The 20944-nt window shown below is 43.7% G+C and overlaps 1 protein-coding gene across 2 annotated transcripts in view; it reads left to right on the top strand.

Moving 5' to 3' along the window:
• Positions 1–16168, top strand: part of Herpud2 (HERPUD family member 2) — a 28895-nt gene extending 12727 nt beyond the window's left edge. Inside the window, exons 2-8 of one of the 2 annotated variants that reach the window (XM_013035165.1) lie at positions 708–785; positions 3310–3423; positions 7794–7963; positions 10208–10330; positions 13112–13435; positions 14342–14429; positions 15467–16168. In XM_013035165.1, coding sequence (XP_012890619.1) covers positions 708–785; positions 3310–3423; positions 7794–7963; positions 10208–10330; positions 13112–13435; positions 14342–14429; positions 15467–15628 — 1059 coding nt within the window. In that variant the 3' untranslated portion in view covers positions 15629–16168. Of the gene's footprint in view, positions 1–707; positions 786–3309; positions 3424–7793; positions 7964–10207; positions 10331–13111; positions 13436–14314; positions 14430–15466 lie in introns of both variants that reach the window. The other variant, XM_013035164.1, reaches the window with a different exon arrangement.
• Positions 16169–20944: the final 4776 nt, after the last annotated feature.

Here is a 20944-nt window from a genome sequence, read left to right as displayed (position 1 = left end):
TTTTTTCTTTTTGCTTATGTGGTGCTGAGGAATCGAACCCAGGGCCTCATGCATGCAAGGCAAGTGCTCTACCACTGAGCCACCTTCCCAGCCCTGAAGTGCTAGCGTTTCTGAAAGTGGTGAGGCTTATTAAAATTGAATAACCATACAGAGTTGTAATTAAACCCAAATGGATTTTAGAAAAGAAGAAATTTCATCATCTTACATATTTTAGATTAAAAATGCTGACCAGAAACAATGTAAAATAGCCAGTAACCTTGGAATTTTATTTTACTGTTGATATTGACTTTGTTATATTCTTTTTTCCCCATTGGGAAGGAACATCTTTATTTCTTAGATATATGGAGCACGTAGGGGTATGTTCTCAATGCAGAGGAAATCAGCACCAGGGCTTGGACTTACTGGGATATCATATCATTCTCAATGATAGCTCTGTACGCATGCTTGATAGCTGAAAACACAAACTTGCAGCTTAGCTTTTTATCAGGTTTTATCTTATTCTTTTTTTTATCAATGGGTTGCCAGTTCCTGAGCTCTGAGATATCTTAAATGAAACTTGGAAGAACAAAAAGTTTTAAATTATGGCAGTTTTCTGATAATTTGTCCCAAAAGAACATTTTATCTTACCAATATTTAATCATGTTTTCCTCAGCCCTATACTTGTATCATTATAAAAGTTGAATTCTTATCTTTATTCCATTTCTCAGTTGACGAAGGATCAGAGGTTGGTGTATTCTGGCAGGCTGCTTCCTGACCACCTGCAGCTGAAGGACATTCTCAGAAAAGTAAGCATCCTGCCACCCTTTGAAACCAGACACATTGAAGACTGTGAGAAGTTGTTTCTGAAGCTTTATCTAAACAATTCAGGTTTTACTTAAAATCAGCCCTTTGGGTAATATCACAAGCAAAATAATGTTCGAAAATAACCACTGTGGTAGGTTCTTCTGAGTTTGGGTAACTGTTTTTTTGTATTTCCCTGGTGGGGAGTGTGAAGGAGGATTGTGTGTTTGTGTTAAGGTATTTGGCTTACCTATTAATGAGGCATAAGCGGAGTGCTGAGTAGTGATGAAACATTATCAAATGGCAGCACATTTAAGCACAAATTATTTGTGTTCTGAACTTGATTTGGGAAGAAGAAATAGAATGAAATTATCTAGTTCTGAATGCTGATATTACCATAGCTTTTTTATAGTTTTTGTGTCCTGCTAATTTTATTAACAGCATGTAGCTAATGGTCCCCCCAAGAAACTTATACTTTTAGGGCTTTTCAATATGTAGGTGACTATATGCTTTTTATTAGCATCAGTTAGTTGTACAAGGGTGTTTGATATATCTATATCTGCACATAATTTACCTTCCTTAGTGTATTTAATTCTCAATGTTGTTGTAGATATCCTGATCTGATTTAGAAGGTCTGTGTTTTATTCTGCATACCTGTGAGAAGCTTTAAAAAGAATTGAATGTCAGTGTGTCCCTTCTGCTGTGATAGTTGATGGCTTAGTTCTGCCCATGTGACTCTGCCCAGTTGTAGGTCAAGTTGCTCCCCCAGTAGACTTCAGTTGGTAGAGATGTTTGAGGTTTATAGCAAAACTGAATGGAAGGTGTAAAGATTCCTCATGCATCCTTTGAGCTCACATGTGCACATTGACATAAGATGCTGCAGTGGTACATTCACTGCAGTTCATCAGCCCACATGGATACATTGTCACTCCAAGTCCATAGTTCTCCTTAGGCTCACTCTGTTCTCTGGGCTTGAGCAATGTGCAGAGAATTACAGGGTCATCTAGAGTAGTCCCAAACATTTCTGTCTTCCACCCACTCGCTTTTCCCTGTTTTTATGTTTAAAACCTCTGTGCTATCTGCTGTTTGAAATACACATGCATTTGTTATTTTATTTCAAGGATAGCTTGGTCTTGAAATGAATACTTTTTAAAAGACTTTTATTTGGAGAAATGGTTTCAGACTAAACAACTTGAAAAACTCCATGAAAGAACTCTTATGCTTATTTGGGCATTTTAAGCAGTGTGTGTACATTCTGAACAGCTTTTTGGACTGTTTTGTCAAAGCCCATGTATCTTTTTTCTTAGTGAAATGCTGCCATTGCTTTACCTGGTCTGTTTTAAAACGTTTGTAGAAACCTTCCTGAAGGGAAGTGGATCTGTCAGTGAACTGTGACTGTAGAACTAGATGTCTAAAGGATAAGTAAGCGCCTTGTGCTGGGGTAGGAAAGCATTCTGGTGCTGTGTACACAAGCCAAGGGGACATTGGCTGTCAGGAGCCCTACCCCACTCTGGCCAACCATAGGTCTGTTAGGTTCTCTCTGTAGAGCCTTGCCCAGTGCTCTTTTATAGCACTTGTACTTCTCGTACCTCTCAGTTTATACCAAAGACAGTATTGTATGTTGCTCTCTTAGCAGGATCACCACTAGAATTAAGCACCACTCTGAGTTCGTGGGAGGCCGTGAGAATCAAGTCTGAGTTCTCAGTAGTTTTCTGCTCTTCCTCAGGACAGGACGTCTTCCCTTGCTTCCTGCCCCATTTTCTTATCATTCTATTGGTGTCATCTTCTTGCCCTTTTAGAAATGCTGGCTCCTCATCTTTCACTGCTTGCTTGCTTTTTCCCTCTTACTTAAGAGCCTTAGGTCTAAGTGCGTATGTGTGTGTGTGTGCCATCTTGTGAAAGTAAAATGTCAGCTGTAATCATTGCTTAGCACATTTTCCTTCAGTCATGGTTATAGGTTTGTTGAGACAGAATATTTACAGAATACACTTCATATATATGCTTCATGTTCATGTGTAGATGTTGTAGATAAAGTTTGACTTAAGAGAAACAGTAAAATCTAGCCTACACCTTGCTAAAATTAAGGCAAATTAGATAGTTTCTTTTATCAGTGCTAGCTATCAAGTATTAAACATTTTCATTATTCAAAGTTTATGAACCTAAACTTAAAGATGACTTTTGGCCTTCTGAGCTTAAGTTGCTCAATGTTTAAAAAAATAGGTTGTATGACAGCACTGTAACATTACAGGATTGTTTGCTTCAAGACTATTTGATAGGCAAAGTCACAATTTTAATATGACAGTTACTGAGTATTTAGACCATTTTCTAAGTAGAGAGAAAAAAAATTGCGAATTCGACAGGCCTCTCAAGAGTTAAAATGGCAAACTTGCCCTCAACGAATAACTATTTAAACTGGGTAGGCTAGAAAGGAGCTTAAGTTTTGAGTTACATGGTTCAGCTTAGTTTCTAACTTCTGTGAATTGTAAAATTCCCAGCGCTGCCCTTTGATGCGATTTTCTTTACTTTCAGCAAGATGAGTATCACATGGTTCACCTGGTATGCACCTCTCGGACTCCTCCCACTTCTCCAAAACCCAGTCCCAGCCAAGAAAGTCCGGAAACACTGGCATCCAGCAGCAGTTCTGTGAGTTGTTTCCGGAGGAAGTTTTTCTGATTCTAAAAGTAAATAGAGGCTGGGGTGAATTCAGTGGCCCTATTCTACTGCTTAGCATGGGAGAAGCTGGTTCGATTCCCAGCACTGCCAGAGACAAACTGGCAAAGCTAAATGGAAAATGGAACTGGTGGAACTTGGGGGTTTTGAGATTGCATTTTGAACAACTAGAGTAAAGCATTAATTTTGTTTTTTGTTTTTTTGGTCCTGGGGCTTGAACTCAGGGCTTGGGCACTGTCCTTGGGCATCTTTTGCTCAAGGCTGGAGTCATATCTACACTTCTGGCTTTTTTTTTTAGTTTAATGGAGATAAAAGCCTCAGAGGCTTCAGCTAGTGCTGGCTTCAAACAACAATCCTCAGGTTTCAGCCTCCTGAGTAGCTAGGATTACCGGTGTAAGCCATCACTGTCTGGATGAATTTTTGTTTTAAATGTTTAATATACAAGGTTATCTTGTGGGCACTTTTTTGGTTGGGTGTTTTTTTTTGTTTTTTGGATTTTTTTTTGCATATGTGTGTGTGTCCTACTCTATGGTTTGAACTTAGAGACTGGGCACTGTCCCTGAGCTTTTGTATTCGAGACTAGCATTGTACTACTTGATCTACAGCTCTGCTTCCACACAAGGCCATCTTGAAGTCTGTTTATCATAAGTTATAATTTGCGGAGTGGCAGATTAGCAATACAGCCAGTTTCCACAGGATTCATTACTGAAGTACTCAGAAGACAGGATTATGATATGCATGTATAATATAATGTAGGGTTTCAGACCAGTGAAATGTTTTATTTATATAGTATGTTTAACCAACATGTTTTATTGATATAGATTATATGTTTTATATAGTATGTTGTGTATAGTATATATAGTAGTAGTATGTAAAGTATGTTAAATATACAGTATGATGTATCCAAGGTGGATTAAATTATGTAAATGCTAAGTTTTCCAAGCATTCTTAAAGTTGATTACTTGCTCAAAGGCTTCTTTTGTGTAATCACTGCAGTTGGGCAAGGGGAAGAATTAATTATCAGTGCACTTACCTTTTCAGCGCTTGAATGTTCATCTTTTCCTTGCTTTATTTGTCTAAAATTGTTTTAGACATTTCCTGTACTGGTTGAACTTTTTTGTGTGTGGTTATGAGGCTTGAACTTGGGGCGTGGGGGCTGTCCCTGAACTCTTATTTTTTTGCTCAAGGCTAATGCTCTAGTGTACTTTGAGCCACAGCTCCACTTCTGGTTTTCTGGTGGTTAATTGGAGACATAAGTCTCATGGACTTTCCTGCCCAGGCTGGCTTGCACTGCAATTCTTAGATCTCAGCCTCCTGAGTAGCTAGGATTACAGGCGTGAGTCATTGGTGCCTGGCTCAGTCTCTATATTTTAAAGACATCAACCTCAATCTTTTTATGTTACTTTTTTTTCCATTAAGTTTTTACATGACAAATTTGGAGGTGGCAGGATTGGGAGTAGTAGAAACTTGTTTTAAATTTCTTGGAAACACAGGGAACTTTCATTATAAGTATGCTTTCCTTCTTGCCCGGAATCTACATCAAAACTAAGGAAGGATAAGAAGCAGGAATGCTTACTAGTTGAAAGATCTTTCAATAGTTACTTCCAGTAGTTTCTTCGAGAAACCTGATTCTCATGCTTTCCTAGCTATTTGTGGGGTAGAGTTCTGGGGATAGGTGTTCAAAGCCAGTGAGTGAGACTCCTATCTTTTTTTCTGGCAAAAAGCCAGAAGTGAGCTGTGACTCAAGTGATAGAGCACCAACCTTGAACAAAAGAGCTCAGAGACAGTGCCCAGGCACTGAGTTCTCCAATGTTTGTGCACAAACGTGCACTCACGCACATGGAAAACCTGATCCTCCCATTACTGTATTTAATCAGAATAGCCTACTGCTAAATATTTAGAACCAGGAGCAGAACTTTAGCTCCAGCAACTGAAGCATGTTTTGTGTGTTTCCTACCTTGACATGAGTATGTTCAGATACTGAATTGGCATAAAGATTTGTGTGTTGCATTTGGACTTGACCTGATGGATTTGCCTAGTGTCCCTTGGCTATGACTTGTGTCATTAGCACATGTGCTTACTTTGTTCAGTGTTGTGAAAATCTGAACAATATCAAAGAAAATTTAAGTTCAATTCCATTAGAACTTTCATAGCTCAGAGGGATTTGAAATTGTTGCCTAATGTTACCTAATAAGGAAGTTACCTAATAAGACCAGAAATCAGTTGTAGGGAAACCAGACTGTGCACAGCCTGGTAGTCAGCTTTTCTTCTATAAATCATGTTAATGTGTTCCGTATTGTGATGCTCTGTTTACTACGATAGCCTGCCCTAAAACAGTGTTTCCCAGCTTATATTCTGGAGATTTAGACTCTTTAGCAAGATTTTTTTTTTTTTTTTGGTCAGTCATGGTGCTTAAACTCTGGGCCTGGGCACTGTCACTGCATTTTCAGCTCAAGGCTAGTGCTCTGCCACTTGAGCCACAGCACCACCTCCAGTTTTCTGGTGGTTAATTGGAGATAAAAGTTTCACAGACATTCCTGTCTGAGCTGGCTTTGAACTGTGACCCTCAGAGCTCAGCCTCCTGAGTAGCTAGGATTACAGGCATCAGCCAAAAGCCACTTGTGCCTGGCTTTTAGCAAGATTTTTGATTTCTTTTTTGTGTAAAGTCACATCTTACAGAAAACTTTTGTTAGTTTTTCAAGAGCCTCTACTGGGCTTTTTACCCAGCAGGACTTAGTAAAGAGACGTCCTATCATGCAGAAAATAGAAAGCAGTGTAGGTAAAATATAGTCTAAATGAAATTACAGAGATGTTACAATAATATTGCACCAGCTTTTGAAAGAGGGGACTAAAATGTCTATAAAATGTAATTATGTTTTACATTTATTTGTATTTATTTATATTTATTTGTAAGCCAAAGTTCATCTTACTCATAGCTTGAGTTAGCACCCAGTAACCCCTACAGCAGATTTCTGCCAGAACAATGAGTCTAACCTCTTTATCCCTTAGGTTTAAGGCTTCCGCTCCTGACTTGTTTGCTAATGCCCTGTTCTTCTGCTGCTCTGCAGATGTTAGGACCAACATAAACATCTTCTAACAGCAACACTTTGGTCTTCCAGGAGTTAAATGGTTTGCTAGTGAATCCTGAGTTGTTGATGTCCTTGGAACAGAGAATTTAAAAAAAAAATCTGATTTGTTCACTTCATAATAACTTTGTTGATGATACCTGTCTACTAAAATTTAGTGCCAAAAGGAATCTTAGTTCCATCTCCTTTTCTCCAGGAAAGCAGATGGGAGGTAGAATGAGCCTTCTTGCTTAGATTCTTTTTACTGTCAGAGGTGAGAGTGACATCTTCTAGATGTCTGGATTCTAGATCTTCCAACTCCGGTCACGTTCCTCAGTGTGTTTACCCAGGGTTACTGCGAGCATGTCACATAGTTCCTGGCCTGGAGCGACTGTTTCAATGACTCCATGATGAGTAACACTTTTATGTTAGGCATCATGAAAGGTGTAATTTAATAGTACAGCTTATCCTGCAATTTCTGTATGATGCTCTTGTTACCTTGTCTGGTAGATAATGAAGTGTTACTTAATAAAGCAGTTTTGATTTTCTCACCTTCCCCTCCCGCCCCAATATTGGGGATTGAATTCAGGGCTTGACATTTTAGGCAGGTACTCCTTTTTATTTTTGTTTTGTTTATTTTTTATTTTTAAGATAGGTTTCATGTTTTGGTCCAGGTTGGCCTGGACTGTGATCCTCTAATTCCCCACCTTCTGACTAGCTGGGATTATATCACTGCCATGCCTACCTTTTTTTGTTGTTGTTGTTCAGTCATGGGGCTTGAACTCTGGACCTTGGTGCTGTCCCTCAGCTCTTCAGCTCAAGGCTAATACCCTACCACTTGAGCCACAGCATCACTTCTGGTTTTTGGTTTATTGGAGATAAGAGTCTCGACTTTCCTGCCCAGGCTAGCTTTGAACCATGATCCTCAGATCTCAGCCTCCTGAATAGCTAGGATTACAGGCGTGAGCCACCATTGCCTGGCTTGCCTACCTTTTTTTGAAGTGTGTGGGTGGGGGAGGAGGGGAATAGACTGTCACTAACTTTTGTCTGCACTGCCGTTCTCCTATTTTTGCCTCCTGAGAAGCTGAGATTATAAGTGTAGGCTACCATGCCTAGCCTGATTTTCTGATCTTTTCAGTCATGTTGAAATTTAAGTACCTATCATATTGAACATAAGATTCAAATAAGTTTCTGAAATTCAGAGGTTTTATGTATGCCACTGATATCATGATTGTAATGAGTTAAATCTTGAAAAGATAATGACATTTTTGTTTGTAGAATTCAGATCATTCTGGATCAACACCATCATCGTCCAGTCAGGAAACATTGTCTCTCACTGCTGCCGCCGCCACTGCCAGCTCGCCTCCAGAAGGACTGAGGCAGCGAGTCCTTGCACAAACACAGACTGATCCCGCGCAGAGTCCTCAGTTTCCCTATATGATGCAAGGGTGGGTGGATCTGGGCTTTCTCTGGGGCGGGGATGGGCGGGGTGGAGGTGTGGTTGAAAGTCAGCTGTCTTGGAGTTTACCATAGGATCTTTGAATTTACTTTGAAATTTAGCTTTTGCAGTTTGAGAATTAGAGGGCTGAGTAGGGCAGCCCTTCCCATAGCAGGTCGAGCCTCGGAGGCATCTAGCATACTTGCCAGTCTAAGGCAAGTAGTTGTCTGGGACCCTGGCAATGTACTAGGGCCCGTGGGTCTGAGTTTCTGCATCTCACAGACAGGTGCCCTGTCTTGCTGATGTTGGACCACACTTGGAATCACACACATCTAAGTAACTAGTTGTTTTTTAAAACTCAGTCCTGCTATAGAGCACGGTGTGGCCTTCTGGAAAGCAGGGTGTAGGAGGTGAGCCCTAGGACTCCTTAGGGATCTCTGATGAGCTGGGCTTGGTGGGGACTTGAATGGTGGTCAGGACAGGCCACTGAGTAGTGCCCAGGTCCTGTGTGCCCACCCCGAGCACTGCAGCCGAGGTTTCTGCAAGTGTTGTCTGAATTTTGGCATCAAATATGTTGATTGCTTTTGTTGTTGTTGTTATTTTCATTTATTATATTAGGAAAGTCTTTTTCCATCCAAAGATTTGGTAAATAATTCTAGTTTCTTCTTGATTATCTGTAGCTTAACTCCTAATGCTTTATTTAATCTAGTTAAAATTTATTTGAATATATGGAATAAGGTGAAGCTACTACTCTCCCTACCAATTTGGGGATCATCTTTCCTGGCACCAAATATTCCTTCCCTGTTCATCCTTCAGAATGCATTATGTTGTCATGTGATATGTTCCCCTGATTTGTCTATTTCTGTGTATTTTAATAATTAGTTTGTAAGTCAATATCCAGCAAATCCTTTGTGGTTTCTGGAGAGTGCTCAGGGCAGAGCACCCTGTCTGAAGGACAGCAGAGACTTGGGGCAGGTCAGCCTGGTCTGCAGGGTGCTTTATCCCTGATTTGGCCCAGTAGTTTTTCACTTCTGGGAGAAAAGGGAGGAAGTGGATGGGTCAGAACCACCTGGGGCAGCTCTTCTATCGTCAGTGACTTACATTCTGGACTGAAGTGCTTTGAGGCGGGAAGCCATAGAACTTTTAAAAGTGATTATCCATGGCTTCTCTTCCCTTGACTTCACAGCCTTCCCCCTTTGCAGATGACATGATAGATTGTATGAGGTTTTTGTGGGGGGCGGTGATCCATAGGGTCTACTTCTAGGTGGAAGTGTTTTTTCCTAGTCACGAATACTAACAAAATTTAAAATAGACTCCTGGATTATCTTCTTTCTGTTAATACCTGACTTAAAAAGTTTTCAGATTTCTTTAAAGATGCTTTAGCCACTCTGGAGGAGTCCTCTCTGCTTGTCCTTTGTTGAGTATGTGAGAGAGCTTGGTTGTAGCAGAGTTGTGCTCAGGAGGCAGAAGGGTTTGGAGGAGAGAGCACCCTGTAATAGGTGATGCTTAGGTGCCTTGTGTGGAGTGTTGAAAATACCTGCTGTTGCCTTACTGTAGCACCACCACATTGGTGTCCGGGCTGTGTTGCCACAGTTGTCCTGATGCATGTGAATTTCTGCACACACCTAGGAGCCATGGTCAGAGGGAGGGCCTGGGGGAACTAGATGTAAACTGCTAACACTGTTGACCACAGATAGCATGAAGTTAGATGAAGCTTCATCAGAGCTGTACCAATTGAATAGAATTTTAGTCTGCTTTCAAAGGTGTGCATAAACATGTCTTGCTACTCTTACCTACAGATTTTTGAAATATTTATTTTTATTTTATGACTATTTAGCTATTAAACTTTTAATATTTGATTACTAATGTCATTTGGCTAGCTCCTTTTCTCAAAACATTTGGTCATGAGGTTTTTCTTGGGACTTGGGACCTTATGGAGAATGAAAGTGTATAGGGTTTTCTAAGAAGTGGACAGGACAGGAGAAGGGCAGGAAAGGAGTGGGAGAGGGAAGAAAGGGAGAGAGAGACTTCCTGCGCTCTTGGTACACACCCTGCTCTGTCTACTATATATGGAGACCAGGGCTAACTTAGATTAAAAATGCTGTCTTACTCCAGGAAGTTTGAAAGTAATCATTGTTCCTTTCAGTAAGTTAAAAAAACATTCTGTTAGAGTGGGCTAGTTAAAAAACGAAAACGTTGAGCAAAGCTTACCCCTTGGGAGGCACTGAACATCCTCCTTCATTCTCCCCTGCAGGAATGTGGACAACCAGCTTCCTGGGCAAGCTGCCCCTGCAGGGCTCCCAGCCTACCCTGCCTTCAGCCCCCTGCACATGCTGTGGTGGCACCAGCTGTACGCGCGCCACTACTACCTGCACTAGTGAGTCCTAGGGGCCCACGGGGGCTATGAGGGATGCATAGGGGTCTGCCAGGGGACTTGGGCACCCTGGGCAGTTGGCTCAGTGAACCCTCTTCAGTTACGTGGCTAAAGGAAATGTGCCCATAACTACTTTATGTCCACTAGTGCTGCTCCCCCTGGCATAGTTACAGTTGTGTAAACTTGAGGCAGGCCTAGAGTTCTACTGCAAGGCAGCCGATGAATGGAAGAGGAGAGGAGGGACCCCAAGAGTCCCCACGGAGCAGGGAGGGATAACACCAAGTGCCCCGCCAGCTCTGTGGGCCCGGACATTCTGCACACTGACCAGGATGACCTCTTTGGTCATCCCCCTGAAGATCTTTCCCCATCCTTCATATCTAGTTCACCTGTCTCTCTCTGATCACTACATTTTTACTAAACACAGCAATCCCTGCTCGATGCCTTCCCATCTCTCACTTTCACCGTGGGCACAGACCCCGGTGCACCCCCCAGACATGCTCTGACAGACTCATCTGCTATGGTCATACTGCTTGCTGCCTTCACCTTCCTGGCTTTGTCCTGGGTCTCTGCTCAGTTCTTGGAACCCTTTCCACAAATGCACTGCACCAAACGTGGCTTCTTCAGTCTACCAAGCACTTCTCTGTCCTGTTCTTTGCCAGTGACACCCCTCCCTCAACTGCTAGGTCTGCTCTTGACTTTGTCAGCTTAGGTTCTGGCTCTTGATAGCTTTGAACTCAGGAGCTTCCAAAGGTGAGACCACAGAGCTGCCATTCATTCTGTGTCCTTCCAGAATTTTTCCTGTATCTTTCTCACTTTTAGTCCATGTTGCTTCAGTAGCATTCTCTCACTACCAGCCAGCTAACCTAAACTGGTAGCTAACGCGTGCGTTCTCTCTCTCTCTCTCTCTGCTGGCTTAAACACACACACTCATGGCTAAGAACGTCTCCATCCCCAGTCCTTCCCATCTACAGTGAAGGCTAAATCCTTCTCCTTCTCCAGTCCTTCCTATCCACTGTGAAGGGTAAATCCTTCTCTTTCTCCATGGTGAAGGCTAAGTCCTTCTCCTTCTCGAGTTCTTCCCATTGACAGCGAAGGCTAAGTCCTTCTCCATCCCCAGTCCTTCCCATCCATGGTGAAGGCTAAGTCCTTCTCCATCCCCAGTTCTTCCCATCCATGGTGAAGGCTAAGTCCTTCTCCATCCCCGGTTCTTCCCATCCATGGTGAAGGCTAAGTCTTTCTCCTTCCCCAGTCCTTCCCATCCATGGTGAAGGCTAAGTCTTTCTCCTTCCCCAGTCCTTCCCATCCATGGTGAAGGCTAAGTCCTTCTCCTTCTCCAGTTCTTCCCATCCATGGTGAAGGCTAAGTCCTTCTTTTCCAATCCTCTTGTCCATGATGAAGGCTAAGTCCTTCCTTCCTCAGTCCTTATAAAGCTAGCCTGCTTGGGGACTGCATGTGTTCATGTGCTCACTCTCAAAAGCACTGATTCAACAGCCTGTGACCTTATCTGTCACCATGGTAACACACATGATTTCCACTATTTGAGTGACTGCTTTGTGTTTAGACTTCTGCTGGATGCTTTCCATCTTTTGTCCCATTCCTAACCATTGTGAGGCCATGTAAGAGCTTATGGTGATTTCCTGCTAAGTCTTGAAGTCTTACATGGACTAAATCTTGCAGTATTATGTGGACTTGTAGTCTTTTGTACATCATTTAATTTCTGAGCATCAGGCTCTCCCCCAGGTTTCAGAGTAGCCGGGGGACACTAGAATCCCTGTGTGGACACAAGGCTTAGCGTAGACCTGGGAAACACTGCTTTGTGTTCTATGCTATTTCGATAAACATTAATTATAGAAAAGTTTATATGTATATAGCAATGTGTAGTAGTAACACTAATCCTGGTCTGAATCATGTGCCTATTCATAAAATTACATACTCCACAGCTAGTCCCCTCCCACTGGGTAATTTAAAGCAAATCCCAGCTAGATTATTAACATTTTGCTGGGAACTTCATAAAAGGAAAATTTGTTTTGACTTTTAAGTGATCACATTATAATAATCAGGACCACAATTTTTTTTTAAGTTGACAAGGACTAAGTGGTTCCCAAGTGGAGTGCTCAAAAACTCCACTTGAGGATTGGCTAATTGAGATATGTTTACTACTTTAAATATGAGTCTAAATCATCTGTTACTGATAATAGATACAGACCAGTCTTTCAGAACCTGGGTCTGAGAGAAAGTAGGTGATCTTGGGGTGTCACCCCATATGACATGGCAGCAGTAGCAATGGTTATAAAGTCTCTCCTGCCAAAGGGCAGGTAGAGGGGCATCATAACTTCCAAGGCTACACGCCGGTGGGAAGTGGGTATGTGTTTTGTTATAGACCACATGATTTTGCAGGCCTTACACAGCACACAGGCCCAGTGTTCTCACCCCTGGGCGGGGGCTGAAGGAGAGAGAAGAGTGTGCATGTGGCTGTTCTTATTCCCTTCTTGCCCCATCATCCTGCACACAGGCTGGGGTACTCTCTTTTCTGAGCCAGCCTATGGCTGTTGTTCCATACCTTCTGTCCTCCTCTCTATCCAGGCAAGAGGACACCTGAGCTGTCCGCCCCTTAGTCCTGACTGCACTTTTCAACTGGAATTCTTGCTTGCTTAAGAAATGTGGGCAGGAGTCAGGATATCCCATGTTAGCTTTACAAAAAATACTCGACTCCCCAGAGGTTTTTTTAAAAACAAGAGATGGTAAATAAAATATTTTTAATGTTCTTTTTGGTGAACTTTTCAGTCAAGCTGCAATTTCTGCTCAGGCCACATCTAATGCCAGCCCAGTCCAGCCCACTGCATCGCCGCCTCTCAACCTGGCCCATGGTCCTGGAGAGGAGCCCCCGCCAGCTGCAAACCTGGGGGCCCAGGATGATCGCCCCATGAATGAGAACATGCAGATGAATGCGCAGGGTGGCCCTGTGCTGAATGAGGATGACTTCAACCGGGACTGGCTAGATTGGGTGTACACCTTCTCTCGGGCCGCCATCCTGCTCAGCGTTGTGTACTTCTATTCTTCCTTTAGCCGGTTCATCGTGGTCATGGGCGCCATGCTGCTAGTTTATTTGTAAGTGATGCTCATGAACTCTTCCTGCTCCCCTTACATTGCTTTTTCTAAAAGTGAAAGGCATAGATAGGGTGGGTAGGTTGTAAATAATGGCATTCATGTCTGACATCCTGGCAGGGTCAGGTTATCTTGAGTAATCTTGAAAAGCTGACTTTTTTGTTGTTGTTATTGTCAGTTGTGGGGCTTAAACTTAGGGCTTGTATGCTGTCCTTGAGCCTCATTGTGCTCAAGGTTAGTACTCTACCACTTGAGTCACAGCATGACTTATGGTTTTTGAGTGATTAATGAGATAAGAGTCTCATGGGGACTTTTATGCCCGGGCTGGCTTTGAACCACGATCCTCAGATCTCAGCCTCCTGAGTAGCTATGATTATAGTTGTGAGCCACCGGCACTCGGGCAAAGCTGACTTTTTGTTTGCTACATTTTTATATAAGTCCGATCATTAATTCAGTGAGCTGTGGGATTGCGACTCTGAACTTGAAGTCTATGATGGGCTCTCGTGTAGGTCTTCTTAATTGTGCTTCTTGGTAGAAAGTTCTGTAGATGTACCTCATACTTTTCCTAGTTTTCTGATTTCCTCTGCCTCCTCCTCTCCAAGGGGCAAGCCAATAGCAAATTGTCTTTCATTTTGAAAATACCACAGAAAGACCAGTCATGTGGAAACCAGTCAAACCCACAGTAGAGTTTTTGATTCAAGTGGGGTTTCATTTGCTCATACTTCATAATTAGTTTTCTAGTGAGAAGAAATTTGGGGTTTTGTGGTTTTTTTTTCTTTTTTGGTAGTTCAGTCATTTTTATCCTGTAGAATACTGATTTTCTAGCATTACAAAGAAAACTAGTTATGGCTTCTTTTTTCTTGTCTTTGTTTTACTGAGCAGACACCAAGCCGGATGGTTTCCTTTCAGGCAAGAAGGAGGTCAGCAGCAGGCTCCCAATGATGTCAGAGCAAATGACCAGAGGCAGAACGCGAACAATGTAGAGCTGGAGGAGATGGTATGTGTGGCATAATAGACTGTATCATAGTATCATGCCTGTAATCCCTGCTACTCTGGAGGTGGAGCTCTGAGGACCTCAGTTTGATGCCAGCCTGGGCAGGAAAGTCAATGAGACTCTTATCTCTAATTAACCAACAAAAGGACAGAAGTGGAGCTGTGGCTCAAGTGGTAGAGCACCTTGAGCAAAAAATTTCACGGACAAGGCCCAGGTTGAGTTAAAGCCCCCTAACACACACACACACACACACACACACACACACACACACACACACACACACATATACACACACACACACACACACACACACACACACACACACACACACAGTGTATATCTCACACACACAGACACACACAATGTGTATATCTATGTCCATATCTGTGTCTGGCCCAGGTTGAGTTAAAGCCCCCCAATACACACACACACACACACACAATGTGTATATCTATGTCCATATCTGTGTCTGTCCCGATGCCATCAGCCCCTAGACAGGGATATGTGATGAGGGGGCTGGGCTGCTGCATGGTCTGGGCAAGGCTGCTAAGGCGTGCTGGTGCTTTTAGCTGGGAGAAGTCATGTACAGACTTGATCACACCCTGGTGTGTAAGGGGGAGGAGTTGGCAGTGTGAATAATAGTGTTCTGAGGGAGATTGCACATGGTAAGACATTGTATGGTCATGACACCAGCCCCCAGAGTGCCAGGGTCAGGTTCTGCACATGGTAAGACATTGTATGGTCATGACACCAGCCCCCAGAGTGCCAGGGTCAGGTTCATGTTCTCCATCACTGACAGGGAGAGTGTGTCCCATCACAATGGCAGTTAACTCCATTAAACTTAGACACTATGCAATTTTAATGGCTGTGTATCTACATTGTTTACATTTCTCTGCCTCCTCCTGAAAGAACTAGGCTCTGGCTGCAGAATGTGGCTGATGTGGGGTCTCTGAGCATGTGTGTGGCTGGTTGTGGGGGCTGTCTCTGAGCATGGGTGTGGCTGGCAGGGGTCTCTGAGTATGTTTCTGGTCTATTCATAGGAGCGCCTCATGGACGATGGGCAGGAGGATGAGAGTGGAGAAGATGCAGGCGACGATGCCAACGCAGGGCCGAGGCCTGGGCTTGTGGCCTCAGCCTGGTCATTCATCACCACCTTCTTCACCTCACTGATCCCAGAGGGGCCGCCCCAGGTGGCCAATTAGACGTGAAAACAGTGCCAGCCGCCAAGGAGGGTCTGAGTTTAGGAAAGCTGTTTAATAAGAGTGCAATTTCAAAACTGGAAACCTTTCTCTCGACCATCATGTATACAGGCATTCTTTTCTTTGAGCTTCTCAAGCATATGAATATTTTAAGCACAAATGGACTAGTTAGTGTGTGGTTTTGTTTTTTTTTTAAGGTCCTAACACAGCAAGCATAACAGCGTTGGTCTTCCAGGGTGTGTTCCTTTCACTGTGCGTGGTGTGCTCATATAGAGCTCTGCAACTCCTTTCTTTAAAGAGCTGCTTCATCTCTAAATGTCCACAGCTAGGACCCCAGCCCTGCAATGTGTAATTTGAATAAATAGATCTATTTTCTGTGAATTACTCCTGAAAGTTTTAAACAGAATGACCTCATAGTTTTTAATAAAGAATATTATTTACCTAAAATGTGCTAGTAGCATCTTGCCCAGCCATAAAGCAATAAACTTCTCAATAATCTTAATTTTTGACATTTGAATAAAAGATGAAATACTTGGTATTTTATGGACATGTATCCCATCGGTTGGAATTCATACCTTGAAAGAATAAAAGGCAGCTCTTCAGTGGAATTAACAGTGATACAAAAAAAAAGTTTGATACAGGCAGCACTTTTATAAAAATATGCTGGAAATCACTCCCTGTAATTTTTTAAATAAAATGTCACTTACAAATTATAGTAAACAGTGTTACAGGCTATTTGTTCAAAATCATAGCACCCCAGTTTATGTGTAGGAGTCTTCCAAGTCTTGCAGGACCTTGTGGTCTCCTCTATCCTTGGGGACTCCTCTTGGTTCTTGGGTTCCCTGAGCTGGCCCAAACTCTGCACAAGTGATATTAGAGCAAGGACAGGACTGGGGAGAAGGCAGGGACAGCCGTCACTCACTTCTGTCGATGCTGTGGAATTCTTAGGCTCTCAGCACAGGCTGTCCTCAGTGCCTGAGTTGCTTGGAAAGTGAGGTAAGTTGGCTAGCTCCTCCGTACAGGAGCTGTACCAGTGTCACTTGAGCCTGGGAAGGGGCAGCCGTCCATTGTGTGACAGTCTGTGTCACCTGGCAGTGGCAGGTGGCATGTAGAAACACTTGAAGCCATAGCGCTGCTTCTCGAATGCATCCGCGGTGCAGCAATTGCAAGACCATTCGAAGATTGTGGGGCATGGGGTGACTCCACAGGTGTGTCCCAGAGCTCTCACAGGGGCTTGGGGCTGTCTTGGTGGCTAGGATTTGAGGAGCTGGGAAGCTTTTCTTGAGTCTGCTGAGGCTTTGGCCTTTATTCCCTTCCAGGACAAACCCCAGTGGCTGCATCTGCATCTGCCTCTGCTTTACTCATGGGGGTCCCACTCTGGAGTCTTGAGGACCAGTCACAAGTCACATTAAAGCTATCTTCTGAGCTGGACATCAGTGGCTCATGTCTGTAATACTAGCTACTTAGGAGGCTGAGATCTGAGGACTGCAGTTCAAAACCAGCTCAGGTAGGAAAGTCCCTGTGAGACTATCTCCAGTAACCACTCAAAAACCGGAAGTAGCACTGTGGCTCAAGTGGTAGAGCACTAGCCTTGAGCACAGAGGCTCAAGGACAGTGTCCAGGCCAAATTCAAACCCCACAACCAAAAACAAAAAAAAAGAAATTTTCTAATTATGTCTCCACCATCTGACTACCCAACTAGTATGCTTTCCAAAACACCCACACCTGAACTGGGGCATGTGCTGTGGGAAAAGCCACTGGAGGAGCAGGTGTAGGGGTCTCAGGTCTGTACACTCTCACGGGGGCACAGGAGAAGTTACTGTCTGCTACATTGCCAGTTATGTGCTGGTACTTGGTCAGCTAGATGTTTTCTGGGTATAACTGATGCTCAGCTGTAGGTCATTTTTCCATTCCAGGCTAAGCCTATGTCTTTAATATACATATTAAGCCCATTTTAAATGAGAGAATGTGCTGGGAATGTCTGCTGACAGAGCAAGGCCTGTGAATAGTGAGGAATTAGCTGGCCTGGTATTTCTTCCCAGTAAACCACAGTAGCTGGTCATGTCAGGAAATCTAACAGCATTTATTAAATCTTGGCCTGTTTTTGTTTTTGTGTTTTCCAGCTACTTGTCTATGACCTGGCTGTCATATGTGGCTGCACTTCCTACTTTTAGCACTAGGTGGTGCTGTGGCACCACATCTGCAGCAGGCCCTAGGCCAAGGTTACTTCTGAGTTTGATGCTGGCAGTGGGAGGTGTCACCTTACCTTACCCCAGAGGCTGCTGCACCTGAGCTGGGATTTAGGCGGCTGGGACACAGTAGAAGCATAAGAGTCGAGGCTTTAACATTGCATCTGTCTGTACTGCAGTGGGGGAAACCCTGCCTCCACGTAGCACCTCCCCATCCTCTCCTGGTTGCTTCTGGGGACTTCCTGGAGGTGGCAGGGACCCAGCTCCCAGCGTGAGAACCGAGGTACAGCCCAGTAGTCACTAACGGTAAAGCAATCTTAGGAAAACTGCCCTGGAGATACTGTCATCTATCTTTGGCTTTTCAAAAGGGTCATGGTCATAAAAGACTCAGGAACTGCTGCCTCTGTGTCTCTGCTTTGGGGATAAGGAGGAGTCTCAAGGGAACCAGATGCAGGGCTGCCTGAGGATGCCTGTGATTACTACACAGCAGCCTCCTGAATCTTGTCTGGTGGACATCCAGTGGATGGTCCACATGACAGTGCAGTCAGCAGTGCCTCCTGTGCCTTTGAGCACTCCTCCGCGACCTTGTTCCACGGCACCCAGAGAAGGCTCTTCAAATTCTCAGGGAAGCCAAAGCCAGATGGGACTTGGTTAGTTTGCCATCTTATCTTTTTCAAACCTTTTGAAATGATGGTGTTAACATTCTCTTTCACTTACACAGATTGATGCTTCTTAGCCATTTTTACCTCTGAAGAAGAGCCTGGTAGTGGGAGATGAGAGGCGGGAAGGGGGAACGGGACATCAGAGCAGAGCAGTGGGAAATCCTGTTAAAGGGCCCCAAGCAAGGCTACCTCTGCCACCTCCTTTAGGACAAGGATGAAGCCTCACTCACCCAGTCCTCGCCAAAGCAATGGAGAGGAGAAGGTAACTAAAAAAACCTTGCATGCCCTTTAAAAATGTTTTATTTTTATTATCATTATAAAGGTGATGTATAGGGCTGGGAATGTGGCTCAGTGGTAGAGTGCTTGCCTACCATGCATGAAGCCCTGTGTTTGATTCTTCAGTACCACATACACAGAAAAAGCTGAAAGTGGCGCTGTGGCTCCAAGAGGTAGAGTGCTAGCCTTGAGCAAAAGAAACTCAAGCACAGTGTCCAGGCCCTGAGTTCCAAGCCCCAGCCCCAGCACTGGCAAAGAAAAAAAAAAAAGGTGATGTCTAAAGGGGTGACAGTTACCTAAGTCAGGTAAAGAGTACATTTCTTTCTGGACACTGTCACCCCTTCCCTTTCTCTCTCCTGGTTTTTCTCTCCCATCCCCACCCTGTCCTCCTGCTCCTTCCATGGTCCCTCCAGGTCTTCACCTGTTCACTCTCTTCGGTTAAACCTCCATGTTTTAAGCAGGAATGTCTTTAACTTCCTTGCAGTGATTTCTATGTCAGAGTGGAGGAATCTCAGATCACAGACACCAAACAAAAGGACCAGGCAGGAGAGGTGCCAGAAGGACCGAGAAAGGTCCAGATGGATGAATTTCAAGGGGCCTTTTCATCTAATGACAAAGGATTTTGTTGAGATTATTGGTGAACAATTAATTATTCATGGCAGAGACATCCTGAAGACTCCTTTTTGTTTAAAGGCCTCTAAATGATTTAGACAGTTGGGTTAAGCTAGAAAATAATGTGGAGAAAGAGACAAAGAAGGATTTTCATGATAACGACTTTTTCTGATATTTTCAAGATAAATACTAAGACTTGGTAAGTCAGTTATTCCAAAGGTGCCTGGGAAGACCAGATGGAAGCAGGCGGAGAGCTTTGTGGAGACCATAGAAGGTTTATTCAGTTCTGTCATGGTTCCTCTTGGTTCCTTGGTTCCTTTAGGAAGTCCCCTTGAGATGACATGAGGAATTTATCATTTTGCTCCCAACCCTCTCTTCCAGTTCACAGTAGGTGCACACAGGACGGGCGTAGGTTCTATAAATCCCTAGCCTCCTGGGCCACGCTGTCTGAAAATGCCATAAATGGATGTGAGGTTGAAATTTCAATATGGGACCTATTGAAAACACCAAGTCAGAGATGTTGGGTGAAATAGGGAGGTGATGCTTACAGGACGTGTGTCAAATTAATTTAGGGGTTTTTCTCTGTGTTTGTATCCTTAACACGTAGCATAGAGCCTGGCACTTAGCAGGTGCTCAGTCAGTACTTGTTGAGAAGTGCTCAGATCGAAGTGATGAACCAGGGCAGAATATAACTCCAACCAGGAATCCCAGTGGGAGAGATGGGGGAGGGAGGTGGTGTGAGGTGGTACCCTATTGTGGAACTGTTTTCCAGTCTACTTGTGGGCAAGTGAAGGGCCAGGGTGGACTCCTTAGGCCTGGGTAGTGGAATGATAGGGAAGGTGAGGCAGACAGGATGTGCTGGAACTTGTTTTCTGGCTGGGTCCAAGACTGAACCACAGCAGGACTGAAGCATCTCACCATTTGCAGTAACCTCCACCACGTGTAATAATCCACACACTGGTCACATCTATCATCCTAGCTGCTCAGGAGGCTGAAATCTAGAGGACTACAGTTCAAAGCTAACCCATGCAGAAATATCTGTGCAACTCCATTTCCAAACAACCAGCAAAAAGTTGGACTGGAGGCATGGCTCAAGTGGCAGAGTGCCAGGCTTTCCACTGGAGCAGGAAAGAAGGAGCTAATGAACAATACAAACAAAGCAACATGTTATCAAAAGGTATCAACAAATTATCAAAATTATCAAGATAGAAGGGATCCTTGCTATAAGCATAAAGATGTACACACCACGATTTTATTTACAAAAGTCTGCTTTGGTGTTTTTCAGAATCTATCCCATAGAGAAATGGAGTAGTTCTTTATCTTGACATATCTCCAGGCCGAAAATTTTGGGGGCCACTGCCTCACTAATAATAAAATAAAGTTACAAGTGACATAGGGCACCTTCAAGTATCTTTTTTTTTGGGGGGGTCCAGTCATGGGGCTTGAACTCTGGGCCTGGGTGCTGTCCCACAGCTCTTCAGCTCAAGGTTAGCGCTCTACCACTTGAGCCACAGCGCCACTTCCGGCTTTTTTCTTTTTGCTTATGTGGTGCTGAGGAATCGAACCCAGGGCCTCAGGCA

Source organism: Dipodomys ordii, unplaced genomic scaffold (genome assembly GCF_000151885.1).
Source record: "Dipodomys ordii isolate 6190 unplaced genomic scaffold, Dord_2.0 Scaffold205, whole genome shotgun sequence".
NCBI lineage: Eukaryota > Metazoa > Chordata > Mammalia > Rodentia > Heteromyidae > Dipodomys > Dipodomys ordii.
Note: the sequence above shows the minus strand (reverse complement) of the source record. Positions and strands in the feature narration are given on the sequence as shown.